We start from the raw sequence: 15,300 nt of genomic DNA, 5'->3' as shown, positions 1-15,300 counted from the left end.
AACTTAACTCATTGAAAGTGGAAAATAGTATTAATATATAATATTATTATGGCAGTTTTTTGACGTGGACATTTTTGTCCTCAAAGGACCTCTGATTAACTTTGTTTTATTAACGTACAAGGGTTAAACATTAACAATTCAATTTGATAACATTCTGTTATGCAATTGAAATGCATACATGTTAAAAATAGGCTAAATGTATATATATGTAAATGTGTGTGTGTGTGTGTGTGTATATATATATATATATATATATATATATATATATATATATATATATATATATATATATATATATATATATATATATATATATATATATATATATATATATATATATATATGTGTGTGTGTGTGTGTGTGTGTGTGTGTGTGTATGTGTGTGTGTGTGTGTGTGTGTGTGTGTAAGGATGAGGAAGTGAATTACCCATTTTGTATGCTTTATTACTGTGCTCCATGGAAGCATAAAGACCAGGGTTCCCACATATTATTACCAATAAATTTCCATGATTATCAGTCATTTGTTATTGATTGATAAAGATTGCACTCACAAAGAGCAATTTCTAGACAATGACATATTTCAGAGCTGAGCATAATGAGAAACATATATATTTCACTATTGGAATGTGTAATTTTTCATGACTTTTCCAAAATCCCAAGATGTAATTTTCCACCACAATTTCAAAATTCCTTGATATTTCCAGGATTACCATGACTGTGGGAACCCACAATGAAACATTACACTCTCACATATTTAAATCAGTCTGTTTCAAATATAACCTATATAACAAAATCTAAATCATTTTAATGAAATTTGTAAACCACATTATTAATAAACTGGGTATTTCAGTTTGTGCCCGAACCCTGCATTCCACTTGACACTGCTTGACAAATGCATTCCTTAAAATAAATCACACATACTTCAGTCAAATGTTAAAGCAGACCTCCTAAAATGCCTATATTTTAAATATAATTTCTGTGCAAGAATCAAATGTGACCAAACAAATCATCCTGGTCCAACTGATTTGTGCAATCCAGGACTGAGCAGAACTTATAAACACGGGTACACTGTTACTTCACGCATACAGTTTCTTTAGGTTGCTGACAGTCTTCAGTGAGACCTACAGGCTTACAAGGAAGAAAGTGTACAACGTTGTCAGTCTCCATGCAAGAAAATCACTAATATCTCACATGCTTCATGTCCACCCCTCCCTCCCCAACCCCAATCACATTTATTTTGTTGTTTTGGTGAATATAATATTTTTCACTGCTTGTGTAGTCTCTGATGTGCTTTAAATTGTCTTTAGTGTTAAAGATTACTTTGGGTCCCTTGAAATCCATAATTACTGTACAGTGGTATCTGGAATGTTGAGATCTAGTGTTGTCATTTCCCTCATTCAAAAGGCAGAAGAAAGCAGTCCAGGGTGGAATCCATTGGAATCCATAAAGCAGTGATACAATTGTTCATTCTGATCCAAAAGCTCCACCGCATGATTGCCACTGTTTAGCCACAAGAGGGATCCCAGCTGTTCTGTCTTGTATTTTTAAAGAAGTCCCACTGTGAAGTACAAACTGTGAGAACATACAGTAGCCTACTGTATGTGTTAGTCTATAAGATTCTACAGAGTGCAGCAGGCATGGGAGTAGTGCTACAGGACAGGGCAGAGAGTGACTGCTTTGCTATTTTGGTATATAGACATGGTTTAGAGTGCTGTTTGGGGACATTAAGGGTTTCTTTTAGTTTGAGATTGTTCCACTCACATTCTATATCACATTTTCAAAGAGCTGCATGGAGTTCATGATGTTCTCATCCTGCAGTGGAGAGAAAAGAAACAAGCAGTGTTTATGGAGTAGTTAACTAAAAGTAGCGACATTACTATATTAAATACATTTTCTGTAGTGTGACAGTAAATCAGCCATTCACAACAATGTAGCTTTTCCAGTAACCAGCTACATTTTCCAACGACTAGCGGTGTAGCATCACAAAACAGTACATTTGTCACATTGTGTTGTGAACACAGCAATGGAGCTCAAGGAGTAATCAAATATGCTCTCCTAAACCATCCTCTCTCTTTATGTAGCACCGAGCAGTCCAAATCATTTAAGTGATTTGTTCTTAATTGTTTTCAAAATTAATTTTCATATATCTTGCATTTTCTTTATCATTTTGATGTAAAACATGCCACTGAGTATGAAATGTGCTATGTACTGTAAATAAACTTGCTTTGCCTTGCCTTAGTGAATCGGTTCTTTCCAGGGCTGGATTGGTAATCTGGCATACCGGGCATTTTCCTATTGGGCCGACACACTTTGGGGCCAATCAGGGGCAGACTGGCCCTCAGGAGAACCGGGACTAAGCTAAAATGAGCCGCCGCGTTATGCAGAACGGGCCACAAAATGGCGCCGCGATATGTCGAAGGGGGCAGTGATATGCAGAAAAGGACAGTGACAAACTGTCATACATAGGCATTTATGTATTCATACATAGATGCCTCATTCGGCTGGTTTGGATACGTCAACTGCGGCGCCATCTTGGAACGGTCAACAAGGAGAGCTGTTTGAATCTGTTTGAATGCAAGTGAATGGAGGAGATGCCTTAGACCGAGCTCCTTGCTCAGACCGCTGCATAAACTGCTTTTGTGTGGAAACAGTATTGCAGTCCATAGGACTGCTAATAATGCACGTTAATGCACGTTAATGCACACACCCAGCGTTTCGTTTCAGAAGACATTAATTAATCCACTGGAGTCGTATGGATTACTTTTATGATGGCTATATGTGGTTTTTGGAGCTTCAAAAAGTCGACACCCATTCACTTGAATTTTATGGACCTACAGTACAGAGCTGAATTATTATTTCAAAAATCTTCGTTTGTGTTCTGCTAAAGAAAGTCATACACATCTGGGATGGCATTTTTGGGTGAACTATTCCTTTAAAATGAATCGGATTTGAGAGCTATGGTGGAAGGGAAGGTTTTCAATGAATAATAGCATACATTTCGGTCTGTTCCTCACATAAACCTAATTTGTAGCTTCGGAAGACTTGAAATATAATACACAAGTTGTATGAACTCCTTTTATGGTGCTCAAGTTCCAAAAAAAAAAAAAGAGAAAAGAAGAAAGAAAATCAAACCAGATTGGAATGACACAAGGGTGAGCAAATGATGAAAGAATTTTCTTTTTTGGGTGCACCATTGTTTTAATGCATTGGAATGATCTATGTCAGTAAATGGTAACAACTTAACAGTAACTTACTTTCTGACAGGTCTCAATAAACTCCTCAATAGTGACCACACCATCTCGATTCCTGTCCATTTTCTATAAGAGAGTTAGAGAATGTAAAATTGTGTAGACTGAGCATCTGTGTCCACATAAGAAATGCACATTCTGTTGATACCTGGAAGAACTTCTCCACATGTTCAGATGGAGTGTCATCTCTCACACTGGGGTAGGTATACCTGCCCATCATATCGTAGATTGACTTCATGATTAGCAGCATCTCCTACATGCACACAAATGCACGCCAATTATTACTATTTGAGTACACTTAAAAAAAGCACCAGTGTATGAATCTCTGGATCATTTGAGCACAAAGTTTCAGCGAGCACCTCTTTAGTGATGTATCCATCCTTGTTGATGTCGTAAAGGTTGAAAGCCCAGCTGAGCTTTTCAGTGACCGTTCCTCTCAGCAGCACTGACAGACCAATCACAAAGTCCTGTCACAGGGAGCAACAGGGTCAGAGTGGAGAGTGGATGGTGCAGATAGTGAAAAATTCCAAGTGCTCCTCGCTGCAGACTGTAGCGCAATGACGTAGTGGATCTAATCCCATGCGTGTTGGATTTTAGTGACGTAATGGATGTTTCAATGTGCATGCGTATTCACAATTTAATTGTTTGTTTTATGACTGTAGCGTACTTAACAGTCATTAATACAGTATATATTCATATAACACACACACATTTATATATATAAGGGCTGCACAATTGATACAAATAAAATTGTGCGATTATTTAACCGTGAAGGGCTACAACGATTTAATTAAATTAAAATATAAATCAAGCTGTTTGCTTAAAGTCTATGCATGCTGCTCTGTCCTGTCTGTATTGTGTATAAGCATTATTACAGTGTATTCAGAGTGGTTCTGTGCTCCAGATTCACTTTTATTTCACTTTTGCATACTTCCAAGTATGTTTGACCACTATATGTTAATGTACAAATACAAATACTTCACCCCATGGCATTTATGTACAGTGGAGGAGATTTTAACATGTGGAGCACATTATAGTGAGGAGTATATTGCTTAATTTAAATATTTGTTTTCTGTGGGTGAAGAGGAAAAACAAGGAAAAATAATTTGCGAAATCCATGGTTATGACCATTTTTAAAAGCTAAGCTATATTAAACAAATCCATGTAATATCTGTCTCTGTGTAATACTTTAATACAAAGAAATAATGTACTCAGTGTAACATATAAAAACCAAAACATCTACTATGTCACCAAAATCCACTACGCAGAGGATTAGATCCACTATGTCATCACGCTACAGTTTGCAGCGAGGACCCTCTCAGAAACTGAGGCAAAAAACAAACAAAAAAAAAAAAATAAAAAAATAAAATAAAAACTAATTTGAGTGGAAGAAACTTCTCACCTCAAAACGAATTGAGCCATTTCTGTCCAGGTCAAATGCATTAAACAGAAAATGGGCATATGTGGTGGCATCTGAAGAAATTATAAAAAACTAATCAGAAATGTAGAATGAGTATGGCTCCTTAATATTAGTTCCTAATCAGAGTTAATGGATAACACTGACAGTTTATGTGATAATCGTATTGCAGAGTCTAATTTACCCCCTTGGGGAAAGAACTGAGAGTAGATGGTCTTGAAAGTTTCCTCATCAACCAAACCACTTGGGCACTCCTGAAATGGAAAGAGAAGGATATCTCATTAAACATCTAATTAAGCAGATAATGGACTAATTCTCACTGTGCCACATAGGCAGCTCATGAATGCTTTAAATAAGTGCATTGTGCTAATTTGCTTTAAAGAGAAAATTCTGCCCTATAACACAATAGTATGTACCTGCTACTGATACAAAGTTTTAACTTGATCACTGAACCCCAACACTTTTCTTGAAAAGAGTACTTCACCCATTCTGGCATAAATTACTCAACCTTGTGTCGTTCCAAACCCGTGTGATGTTTTTTCTTATGCGGAACACAAAAGGAGCTTTAATGGATGTTATGGTACATCTTTTCAATAGAATGGCAGTTGATAGTGACTCACTTAAAGGTTAAAAAAAGCACCCAAAAGTATCATAGAATTAGTCCATTGTAGTCCAGGTTTTGTGAGAAACAACCCAAAATTTAAATACTCATGAATGTGCAATGAACATCAAGAACAACAACTTTGTTATTGTTTGTGGGTATCCATCTTAGTCATTTCAAGTTAAGTCTCTTTGTTCTAGTTTACTCACTTTGTAAAAAAATACTGCACTTGGGTTCTCACATCTCATTTTAATGTGCAGCAGAGAAAAATATAAATAATTTTAGGAGCCAAGGTTGATTTCCCAGAAGCATGTAAACACTGTGGCTCTGTGGTGCTTTCAAAACATTGCTCTGTTTGTTGGAGTGGCACAACATCAACTTCTGACTCAGCCAATGGCAGAATATCTTAGAGACAGAATATCTTAGAGACTTATCATAAAGACTTGGCTTCAGATACAGTACCAAACACACATTCAAAATATTAAGTACAGTTACATTAAGTAAAGCATATGGAGCCTGTGTATATTGGCCCACCAACAAAAATGTAAATACTTGACCAAATAAATACTGAAGTACCTCAACCCCAAACCCTAATCTCTCCTAGCCTTTTAACAGATGCTTACATTTTTGAAGCCCCTGTAGAGGGACTGCAGCTCCTTCTTGGTGAATTTGGTCTGAGCCTGCAGCTGTTCCAGACCCTCGGGCTGATGTCTCACCGTCGACAGCTCGAGGTCACTGTCACTACTCTCTATGGAGAAAGAGCAAAACAAGAGAGAAAGAAAGGGGGAAGCAGAGAGAGAGGGAGGGAGAGGAGGAAAGGGTGTGAGTGTATGGGATGGGGTGAGAGAGCATTATAAAGGGGGAGACAGTGGTTGCGAGGGGAGAGAGAAAAGAGGAAGAGGAGTGAAATCAAGAGAGAAACAGTGGAAGACGAGCAGGAAGAGGAAAAGAGAGAAAGTGTTACGATTCACTGTTGTCCGCCCTGTGTTTTGCCTCTGTCATCTGTTCCCTCCGGACTACACTTCCCATAATCCCTTGCTCTGATCACTTCCAGCTGTTCCCAATTGTTCTCACCTGTGTTCCATTCCCTCATTAGTCAGTGTGTATTTAATGCCCTGTTGTTTTCTTAGTCCTTGTGAGTTGTTATGTGTGTTTATCCAGTTCGTGCTCCGAGTTCTAGCCTGTTTGTACGTTTTGTTCTTGTTTCCTGGTTCCTAATTTTGCCCTGTTCTGTGTTTATCCAGTCTTGTATTTTGTTTTATTTATTCATCATTAAAGTTGCTGCACTTACATCCTGCTCCTGTGACCTCCCTCATTGTAACAGAACAACTCACCACCGAAATGGATCTAGCGGCTCCTTTCATTCAGCTGACCAGAGCAAACTACCCATCCAGGAATATCCCCATCTGTTTAGTATCCTTGCCAGATACACATAGTTTTCTGATTCCACCCTAAAATCCATGTATCAAATCGGACTCATTGCACACCAGTGGAGGGAGTTGCCGGCGACTGGAGATTACACGTGGGAGGAATATGTTGAGCTGGTATTAGAGACATTCACTTCAGCGGATCCTCCTCAATCTATCCTGGTTCTGGTTTACGAGTCCACTCCACACCACGTCACATCCACGTCACAGTGGGCTCCATGCCATGTCACAGCCATGCCTGAGTCTGCTCCATGCCTTGTCACAGCCATGCCTGAGTCTGCTCCATGCCATGTCACAGCCACGCCTGAGTCTGCACCATGCCATGTCACAGCCATGCCTGAGTCTGCTCCATGCCATGTCACAGCCACGCCTGAGTCTGCTCTACACCATCTCACAGCCACATCTGAGCCTGCTTAACGCCATGTCACAGCCACATCTGAGTCTGCTCCACGCCAAGTCACAGTCAAGTCTGAGTCTGCTTCACACCATGTCCCAGACAAGTCTGAGTTGTTCCATGCCATGTCATAGCCTTGCCTTCTGTGACTCCCTGCTCAAAACCTTTCTCGGCCCTTGTCTCCAAGTTGAACTCTCCACCACTGATGTCGGTGTGTAGGGTCATTAAGACCCTTCCTCACAGCTTGTCAGCACTCCTGCCTGCCACGGCCAATGAGCCAATGCCCACACCTGCCATGGACATCGAGCCAATGCCCACACCTGCCATGGCCAATGAGCCAACGCCCATGCCTGCCATGGCTAACAAGCCAACACCCACACCTGCCATGGCCAATGAGCTGGAAGCTTCGTCTGTCCCAGAGCCAGAGTTGCCAGCCTCGCCCATCCCAGAGCCTGTGTTGCCAGCCTCACCCGTTCCTGAGCCTGAATTGCCAGCCTCGCCCATCCCAGAGCCTGCGTTTCCAGCCTCATCCGTCCCAGAGTCTGCATTGCCAGCCTCATCCATCCCAGAGCCTGCCTACTTTTGCCACCCGGAGGAGGAGGAGGAGAAGAAAGGCTTCTGTCCCCGAGTCTCTGCCCATTCACACAACCACAGAGGTTGTTTCCAAGTCTCTGCCCATCTTCACAACCACAGAGGTCATCTCCGAGTCTCTGCCTATGCCCATGACCACAGAGGTTGTTTCCAAGTCTCTGCCAATGTTCACAACCACAGAGGTCACCTCCAAGTCCCTGCCCATGTTCACAACCACAGAGGTCATCTCTGAGTCTCTGCTCATGTACACGACCACGGAGGTAATTTCCAAATCTCTGCCCATGTACACGACCATGGAGGTTGTTTCCAAGTCTCTGCCCATGTTCACGACCATAGAGGTCGTCTCCGAGTCTCTGTCTACGTCCATGACCACAGAAGTCATCTCCGAGTCTCTGCCCATGTACACAACCACGGAGGTCATTTCCAAGTCTCTGCCTATGTTCACGACCACAGAGGTCGTCTCCAAGTCTCTGCCCATGTTCACGACCACAGAGGTTGTCTCCGAGTCTCTGTCTCCACCCACGACCACAGAGGTCGTCTCTGAGTCTCTGCCCATGTTCATGACCACAGAGGTTGTCTCTGAGTCTCTGCCTATGCCCAAGGCCACAGATGTCGTTCCCGAGTATCAGTCCATGCCCACGATCATGGAGGTCGTTCCCGAGTCTCTGTCCATGCTCACGACCGCAGAGGTCATTCCTGAGTCTCTGTCCATGCCCACAACCACAGAAGTCGTTCCAGAATCTCTGTCCATGCCCATGACCACAGAGGTCGCTCCCGAGACTCTGCTCATGTTCACGACCACTGAGGTCATTTCCCATTCATCCTGAACTCTTAGTCTCGAGCCTACCATGGCTCTGCCTTCTACAGCTCTGCTCCTCAAGCCTGCCATGGCTCTGCCTTCCATGGCTCCGCCCCTCAAGCCTGCCATGGCTCCGCTTTCCACAGCTTCGCCCCTTGAGTCTCCTATGGCTCCGCCTTCCACGGCTCCAGTCCCTAGACTGTGGTCATCTCCCAGGCCTCCTGATCCTGTTTCAGCCCTGTGGTCGCCAACCAGGCCTCCTGACCGTCCGCCTAGTTTGCTCTGGTCTTCTGGGTCTCCTGGCCATCCGTCTGATCTGCTCTGGTCTTCTGGGTCTCCTGGCCATCTGCCTGTTCTGATCTGGTCTTCTGGGTCTCATGGCCATCCACCTAATCTGCTCTGGTCTTCTGGGTCTCCTGGCCATCCGCCTGATCTGCTGTGGTCTCCGGGGTCTCCTGGCCATTCAGGCGAACGGTACACCCCCCCTTAGTCTCTCTGGTCTCCTGGCCATCTGCCTGTTCTGCTCTGGTCTTCTGGGTCTCATGGCTGTCTGCCTAATCTGCTCTGGTCTTCTGGGTTTCCTGGCCGTCCGCCTGATCTGCTCTGGTCTCCTGGGTCTTCTGGCCATCCGCCTGATCTGCTCTGGTCTCCTAACTGTCCGCCTGATCTGCTCTGGCTCCCTTGGTCTCCTGGCTGTCTGCCTGATCTGCTCTGGTTTTCTTGGTTCCCTGGTTGTCCGCCTGATCTGCCTTGGTTCCCTTAGTCCCTTGGTCGTCCGCCTGATCTGCCCTGGTTTCCTTTGTCCTCTGGTCATCCGCCTGATCTGCCCTTGTTCCCTTGGTCCCCTGGTCATCCGCCTGATCTGCCCTGGTTTCCTTGGTCCCCTGGTCATCTGCCTGATCTGCCCTGATTTCCTTGGTCCCCTGGTCGTCCGCCTGATCTACTCTGGTTTCCTTGGCCCCATGGTCGACCACCTGATCTGCCCTGGCTTCCTTGGTCCCCTGGTCGTCTGCCTGGTCTGCCCTGGTTTCCTTGGTCCCTTGGTCGTCTGCCTGATCTGATCTGGTCTCCTGGGTCCTTTTACCACCAGCTTGTTCTGCTCTGGACTCTTTGTTATCCGGCTCCATCTTGGCCCTGCCTCCCCTTCCTGCCCCCCTTGGGTGTTATGAGCCACTAAGGGGGGGGAGGGGGGTGTTATGTTACAATTCACTGTTGTCTGCCCTGTGTTTTGCCTCTGTCATCTGTTCCCCCCAGACTACACTTCCCATAATCCCCTGCTCTGATCACTTCCAGCTGTTCCAATTGTTCTCACTTGTGTTCCATTCCCTCATTAGTCAGTGTGTATTTAATGCCTTGTTGTTTGCGTAGTCCTTGTGAGTTGTTATGTGTGTTTATCCAGTACGTGCTCCAAGTTCTAGCCTGTTTTTTATGTTTTGTTCTTGTTTCCTGGTTCCTAGTTTTGCCCTGTTCTGCGTTTATCCAGTCTTGTATTTTGTTTTATTTATTCATCATTAAATTTGCTGCACTTAGATCCTGCTCCTGTGACCTCCCTCATTGTAACAGAAAGAGAGAACTTGAGGTTTGATAGACAGGCAGTGTTTGAACTGAAGGGGGCTGGGGGGTCCTGGACCCCTCATAAGAAAAACAAAATAACATGCTTTGCTGTTTATTATTTTTTTTTCCATCAGTGGTCTAAATTTGATTTTCCTTGGAAAGTTCTAAACCACAAACAGCTTAGAGCAGAGTTTACGGAATGGGATTTAGCTAATTTTGCCAGTAGTATTTAATGCATAATAAGGTATAAGTAAAGCTGTCTTTGAAAATGCCAAGTTTATCACTGCTTTGAAGTCAAATTAATCAAATATAAAATGAAACAAAATGAGACTTTGTTCCTGTTATACACCAATTGTCATATGGCAATTGCATGGTTTATTTATAAAAGGACAAAGTAGAATATGCCAGCCTGGGATTCGAACCCAGGACATTCAGGATCAGGAGTGGGAGCCCCCCAAGAGCCCTGATCCAATTCAAACACTGTAGAAAGTGTAACTTTTCCAATGTGATTGATTGCTGATGAAGTGTTTCCAGGTTTTCCATTTTCAAAGGAATGCCATTAGTTTAATAGGAACATTATTCTTACACAAATGCAATGATAAGTTGTGGATTTAATGATTTTTAGCTTTAAATTTGTTTCACTCTTAGCTCTGCCACTTTGGATATCAACTCGCATCAATCACAAAATTCAAGAAAGTACCCCATATAAAGAATAGAAGACAGAATAGAACAGAGGAAGAAATTAAACTAGACTAGTGTTTATACTCACCGTCTTTACACAAACAGAAAAAAAAGTGAGATAGGGAGGCAGGAGGAGGACAGAGATGGTCAGAGAGAGTGAGAGGAGAAAAAAGAGAAAAATAGTCAAAAAATGCAGAATCGCAAAATAGATTGATGGTCAGTGAAACGGTGATGTAGCAAGAGAAACAATGCCAAATCTCTGATGTTTTAAGGAACAAAAGAAATATAGCATTTAAAAACAAACACTTATCAAAAACTCTGTTGCTGCTTTTGTAGAAACAAAAAATAAATAAATGTGTTGACAGTTTGCACTTTATGGAAGTCTATGGGGAAAATGTACAATTGTCCCAGAGAGGTTCATTGTAAATGCATTTCGGTTAACACGTTGGACCCGCTTTATATTAGGTGGACTTAACTACTATGTACTTAACCATTTGATACAATGTACTTATTATGTACATACATGTTGTTGCATTGTAACTACATTTAAAGTACTTGCATTTAATTACATTTACTTTACCCCTAACCCAACCCTTACCCCAAAACCTAACTCTGACCCCTAATACTAACCCTAACCCTACACTTACTCCTATACCTACCCATACCTCAACCTCAGTAGCAGCAAATGTGGGCATTTTACAGAACAACATATAGTTACACAGTAAATACATAGTCTTGTACATAGTACATAGTAGTTAAGGCCACCTAATATAAAGTGTGACCAACACGTTTGTTTTTACAAACTTAGGCAGGAGTATCTTAGCAATCAATGCAACAGATGCTGTCAATAGAACTTAACTAACTTGTAATTAACCTGGAATATTCCTTTACGACATGCAAACATGAGATATACAAAATTAGCAATAAAATATAAAAATCAGGGATAAAGCTCATCCACGTCAAGTTTTCCTGAAATTACATATGCTAACTTTTGTTAATTCTCTCTCTCGCTCTCTTTCTTTCTTTCTTTCTTTCTTTCTTTCTTTCTTTCTTTCTTTCTCACCTGTTTCAGTTATGTCTATGAGTCCGAGTAGATGCATAAGTTTGAGAAACATAATGACTAGGCAGACGATGCCCACGGTCTGTAACCCCTCTGTGTCCCATCTCACACTCATTTTTACACTCTATCCCTCAACACTTTTTCAATACAAGTCTGAACACACTTGTTCCTCCAGATTTGTCCTCTTTTAATTAGCAGAATATACTGAAAATTCCACAAGGTTCATCAATTCTCCTGTTAATTAAGTATCTTGTAAAGCCAATTTGAAATGAAAGATCCTGTAAATCCTTTTAAGAAAAAAAAGAAAGAGAGAGAAAAAAAAAAGGGCAGATGTCCACTTTCGACAAGCATCTGTTAATTATTTCCCCCAAAGAGTCCATAAAATCTGGAAAAAGCAACTGAAAACTTTGCCTTAATGAAAAAGTACAATCTTGATGCCATCCTGTTTTAAGGATTGTGTCCAAAATCACTCTTGAATCCAAATAAGTGCTGGTAACCACTCTTCCCTCTCTCTGTTCTCATCATTTCTTTGCCTCAATTCTTCTCACATCTATTTAATATTTCACTCTGTCACAATTTTCAGAGGGAATTTAGAAAAAACTCCCACCTTGACTCACACTATAATTATATGAAACACACTCAGGAGACAAGTTTGATCCAATTAGATTCAAACAAAACCAGAACGTGAGTCTTGAACTTTGGCTTAAACACAACAACAGCTATGACATAAAGTATTTTCACACCTTGTTTCTATTTAAATGGGAGAGAACACAGAAGAGCATTACATTTTGTGAAACTGTGTATAGTACATTAATCTTTGTGCTCAGGACTATAGTTTGAATGAAAGCTACCAGACAAAAGCTGAACGATTTTATTGAGTTTGATTAGTCTATAATGGGCAGTCACAGTTTGAGGTTGTTGAAAAACAGTAGTTGTAGCTTATATACCACCTAGCTCACATGTGCACCAAAAGAAAAAAAAAAAAAAAAAAAAAGGTTAACCTAAAACATTTTGCTTTATATGTTTGCATCTAATAATTGGTTTGATTCAAGTCACTGAATCAACCTGACTATATTAGGTTACACTAGCAAAACTAATTTTAAGGGTTAAATCAGGCTGAAATAGTTCCTTAGGATAACAAATAATGCAGGTTACCACTTTTTACAGTGTATGTATATATATATATATATATATATATATATATATATATATATATATATATACACACACACACACACACACACACACACACATGCGCCCATGAGGTACCCTAAATTCTGCATCCCTTTACCATATGAATCAATGTCTGACAATGCCTTTGTAAAATGGCAATAATCTACAGAGACTACTCTTAATTTTTCCAAATACTAGCAGCATCGTTATTCAGTGCTCTAATGGGAAGTGTGACTTTTTTTTTTATTTTGTCATACATGACTTATGACAACCAAAACCTATAGCTTTAAAAGTAAAGAAGATGTTAAGAATTTAAGGAATTATCTGTTTTTCTCGTTAACAGGGCAAATGTGTTTTAGAGGTCAAAGGCAAATTAATCTTTAGTATTAGAGTTCACATACAGTCCAAATCGGTCTTCTTGATCACCCCACATATGGCCATCAATTTGGGAGACAAATATGGGGTTTTCTAAAGCCCTTATACAGCCATAACAGGAGCCAAATTACATTTTTACTAATTACTAATTTACTAATTCTCTTCACTGGCTAGAAGCTTAAACATGAAAACTATTCTAACCTTAAACAATTGAACAAATAGCAATAAAACATTTTAAAACAATAAAATTATAAATGATTTCTTGTATCATTAATTGATTTCAGGTTATATTGTAAAATACTGCAACTTTGTGATCCCTGCTCCCTAATCCCACCAAAGTTGCCACATTAAAGGGTTTACCCCTTTTTCAAATAATAGAGGGTAAAGACACAACTTCAACATCGACCACACCCTCTGTCTCCACATTTACAACTCAGATAACCATTTCCTATGCCTGAGTTTGATATCTTCTAAATCAACATCAACCTCTAGTGGTTAAGCTTCTGAAATGCACAGCAGTAGACTTGCAATGAACAATTAAAGACAAGGAAGCTGAATAAATATGGGCTGACAGATGACATTCCTATTATGTAACACTGTCACTGATTACATATTAGATTCACTACACCAGAAACCGTATCAGAAATACAGCTCCTCTCCTAAAAAACAGAGCTCAGGAACAGTCAGAGCTTTTAATATCATTAAGCTAATAATAGTATGCTGGTGACGTGATCTGTTGAGTGGTCTGGCTCTTGCGCCAGTACTGGATTAAGATTTGTGTAGATCATGTGTAGATTACATGGGGTACTCAGACTCTTCAGAATGATGAAGTGTTTTTTTGCATAACTGACTGTTATTAGAAAATGTGGTGTATAGTATTGTGGTGTGTACACTGCCCACCTGTAGTCTATGTGTGTTATGTTTATGTAATTAACATTTGGCCTGAGTTGCTGAGACGCTCAAAGTGACCAAAACAATTATTGCAATGTAAATGATAAAAATCTTCTCAATATTCGGAAGACTTAATCTAATCAATAACCATGAAATCAACATTGACACCATTTACTTTTTCTTTTATTGTAAACGATTCAACTGTGCAAGTAATTCTAAACAAAAAAGTTTGACTTTGTAACTTTTATCAAAATGTTATAAATACCTCTTCCTCTGGAAGAATTTTCTATCTTGGATGATGTCACCAATCCCTCTTACTTTTCAACTCCTCCCCACAATGGGCCATTTATATAGGGAACACTTTCATGGATCAATTATAGATGGATACAATCAATTCATGCCCTGTTTTACTCTTTTTTTTTTCTCGCTGAATATCGTGCTTCCATAACTTGTCACATTTAGGAAGTAAAATGGCTTGCGAACAACATTTCATGTTGTCTTTTAGTGGTTATGATCTCTTATTGGTCACTATAACTAATGAGTGACATCTTAAACATCATGACATTGAGTAAGAAATGAGTGCAGTCAGCATTTTGAGTGTCACAAGGCAGCTACAGTATGTGAAGAGTCACCAATTAACCTACAGTACAGTATGGTGTTAAAGGGATAGTTCACCCAAATATGAAAATTCTCTCATTATTTACTCACCCTCATGATATCCCAGGTGTTTGACTTTCTTTCTTCACCAGAACACATTTGAAGAAAAATAGAAAAATATCGGAGCTCAGTAGGTCCTTAAAATGCAAGTGAATGAAGATTTCTCTTTTGAAGCTCCAAAAATCACAGACAGTCAGCATAAACGTCATCGATATGACTCCAGCAGCTAAATAAATGTCTTCTAAAGTGATACGATCACTTTTGGTGCGAAAAAGATAAATATTTAAATACTTTTTAACTATAATCAAATGCTTCCGGTAAGCTTCACGAAACCCCCCCCCCCCCCCCAACCACACACACACACACACACACATTTTCACAGCACTCTTCACGCCTTGATAGCTTGAAGTAATTCTAGACAACAAAGGTAAG

At 40.5% G+C, this 15,300-nt stretch overlaps 1 protein-coding gene across 3 annotated transcripts in view; it reads right to left on the bottom strand.

The window, feature by feature from the left end:
• Positions 1 to 414: 414 nt before the first annotated feature.
• Positions 415 to 15,300, bottom strand: part of LOC127424156 (calsenilin-like) — an 87,699-nt gene continuing 72,813 nt past the window's right edge. For 2 of the 3 annotated variants that reach the window (XM_051669104.1, XM_051669105.1), the window contains 7 exons: positions 5,890 to 6,014; positions 4,850 to 4,919; positions 4,651 to 4,721; positions 3,608 to 3,715; positions 3,397 to 3,501; positions 3,255 to 3,317; positions 415 to 1,812 (listed from right to left, as the gene is read on the bottom strand). In XM_051669104.1, the coding sequence (XP_051525064.1) occupies positions 1,765 to 1,812; positions 3,255 to 3,317; positions 3,397 to 3,501; positions 3,608 to 3,715; positions 4,651 to 4,721; positions 4,850 to 4,919; positions 5,890 to 6,014 (590 nt within the window). In that variant the 3' untranslated portion in view covers positions 415 to 1,764. Of the gene's footprint in view, positions 1,813 to 3,254; positions 3,318 to 3,396; positions 3,502 to 3,607; positions 3,716 to 4,650; positions 4,722 to 4,849; positions 4,920 to 5,889; positions 6,015 to 11,775; positions 12,288 to 15,300 lie in introns of those variants that run through there. The other variant, XM_051669107.1, reaches the window with a different exon arrangement.

The sequence above is a fragment of the Myxocyprinus asiaticus genome, chromosome 33 (assembly GCF_019703515.2).
Source record: "Myxocyprinus asiaticus isolate MX2 ecotype Aquarium Trade chromosome 33, UBuf_Myxa_2, whole genome shotgun sequence".
Taxonomy (NCBI): Eukaryota; Metazoa; Chordata; class Actinopteri; order Cypriniformes; family Catostomidae; genus Myxocyprinus; species Myxocyprinus asiaticus.
Note: the sequence above shows the minus strand (reverse complement) of the source record. Positions and strands in the feature narration are given on the sequence as shown.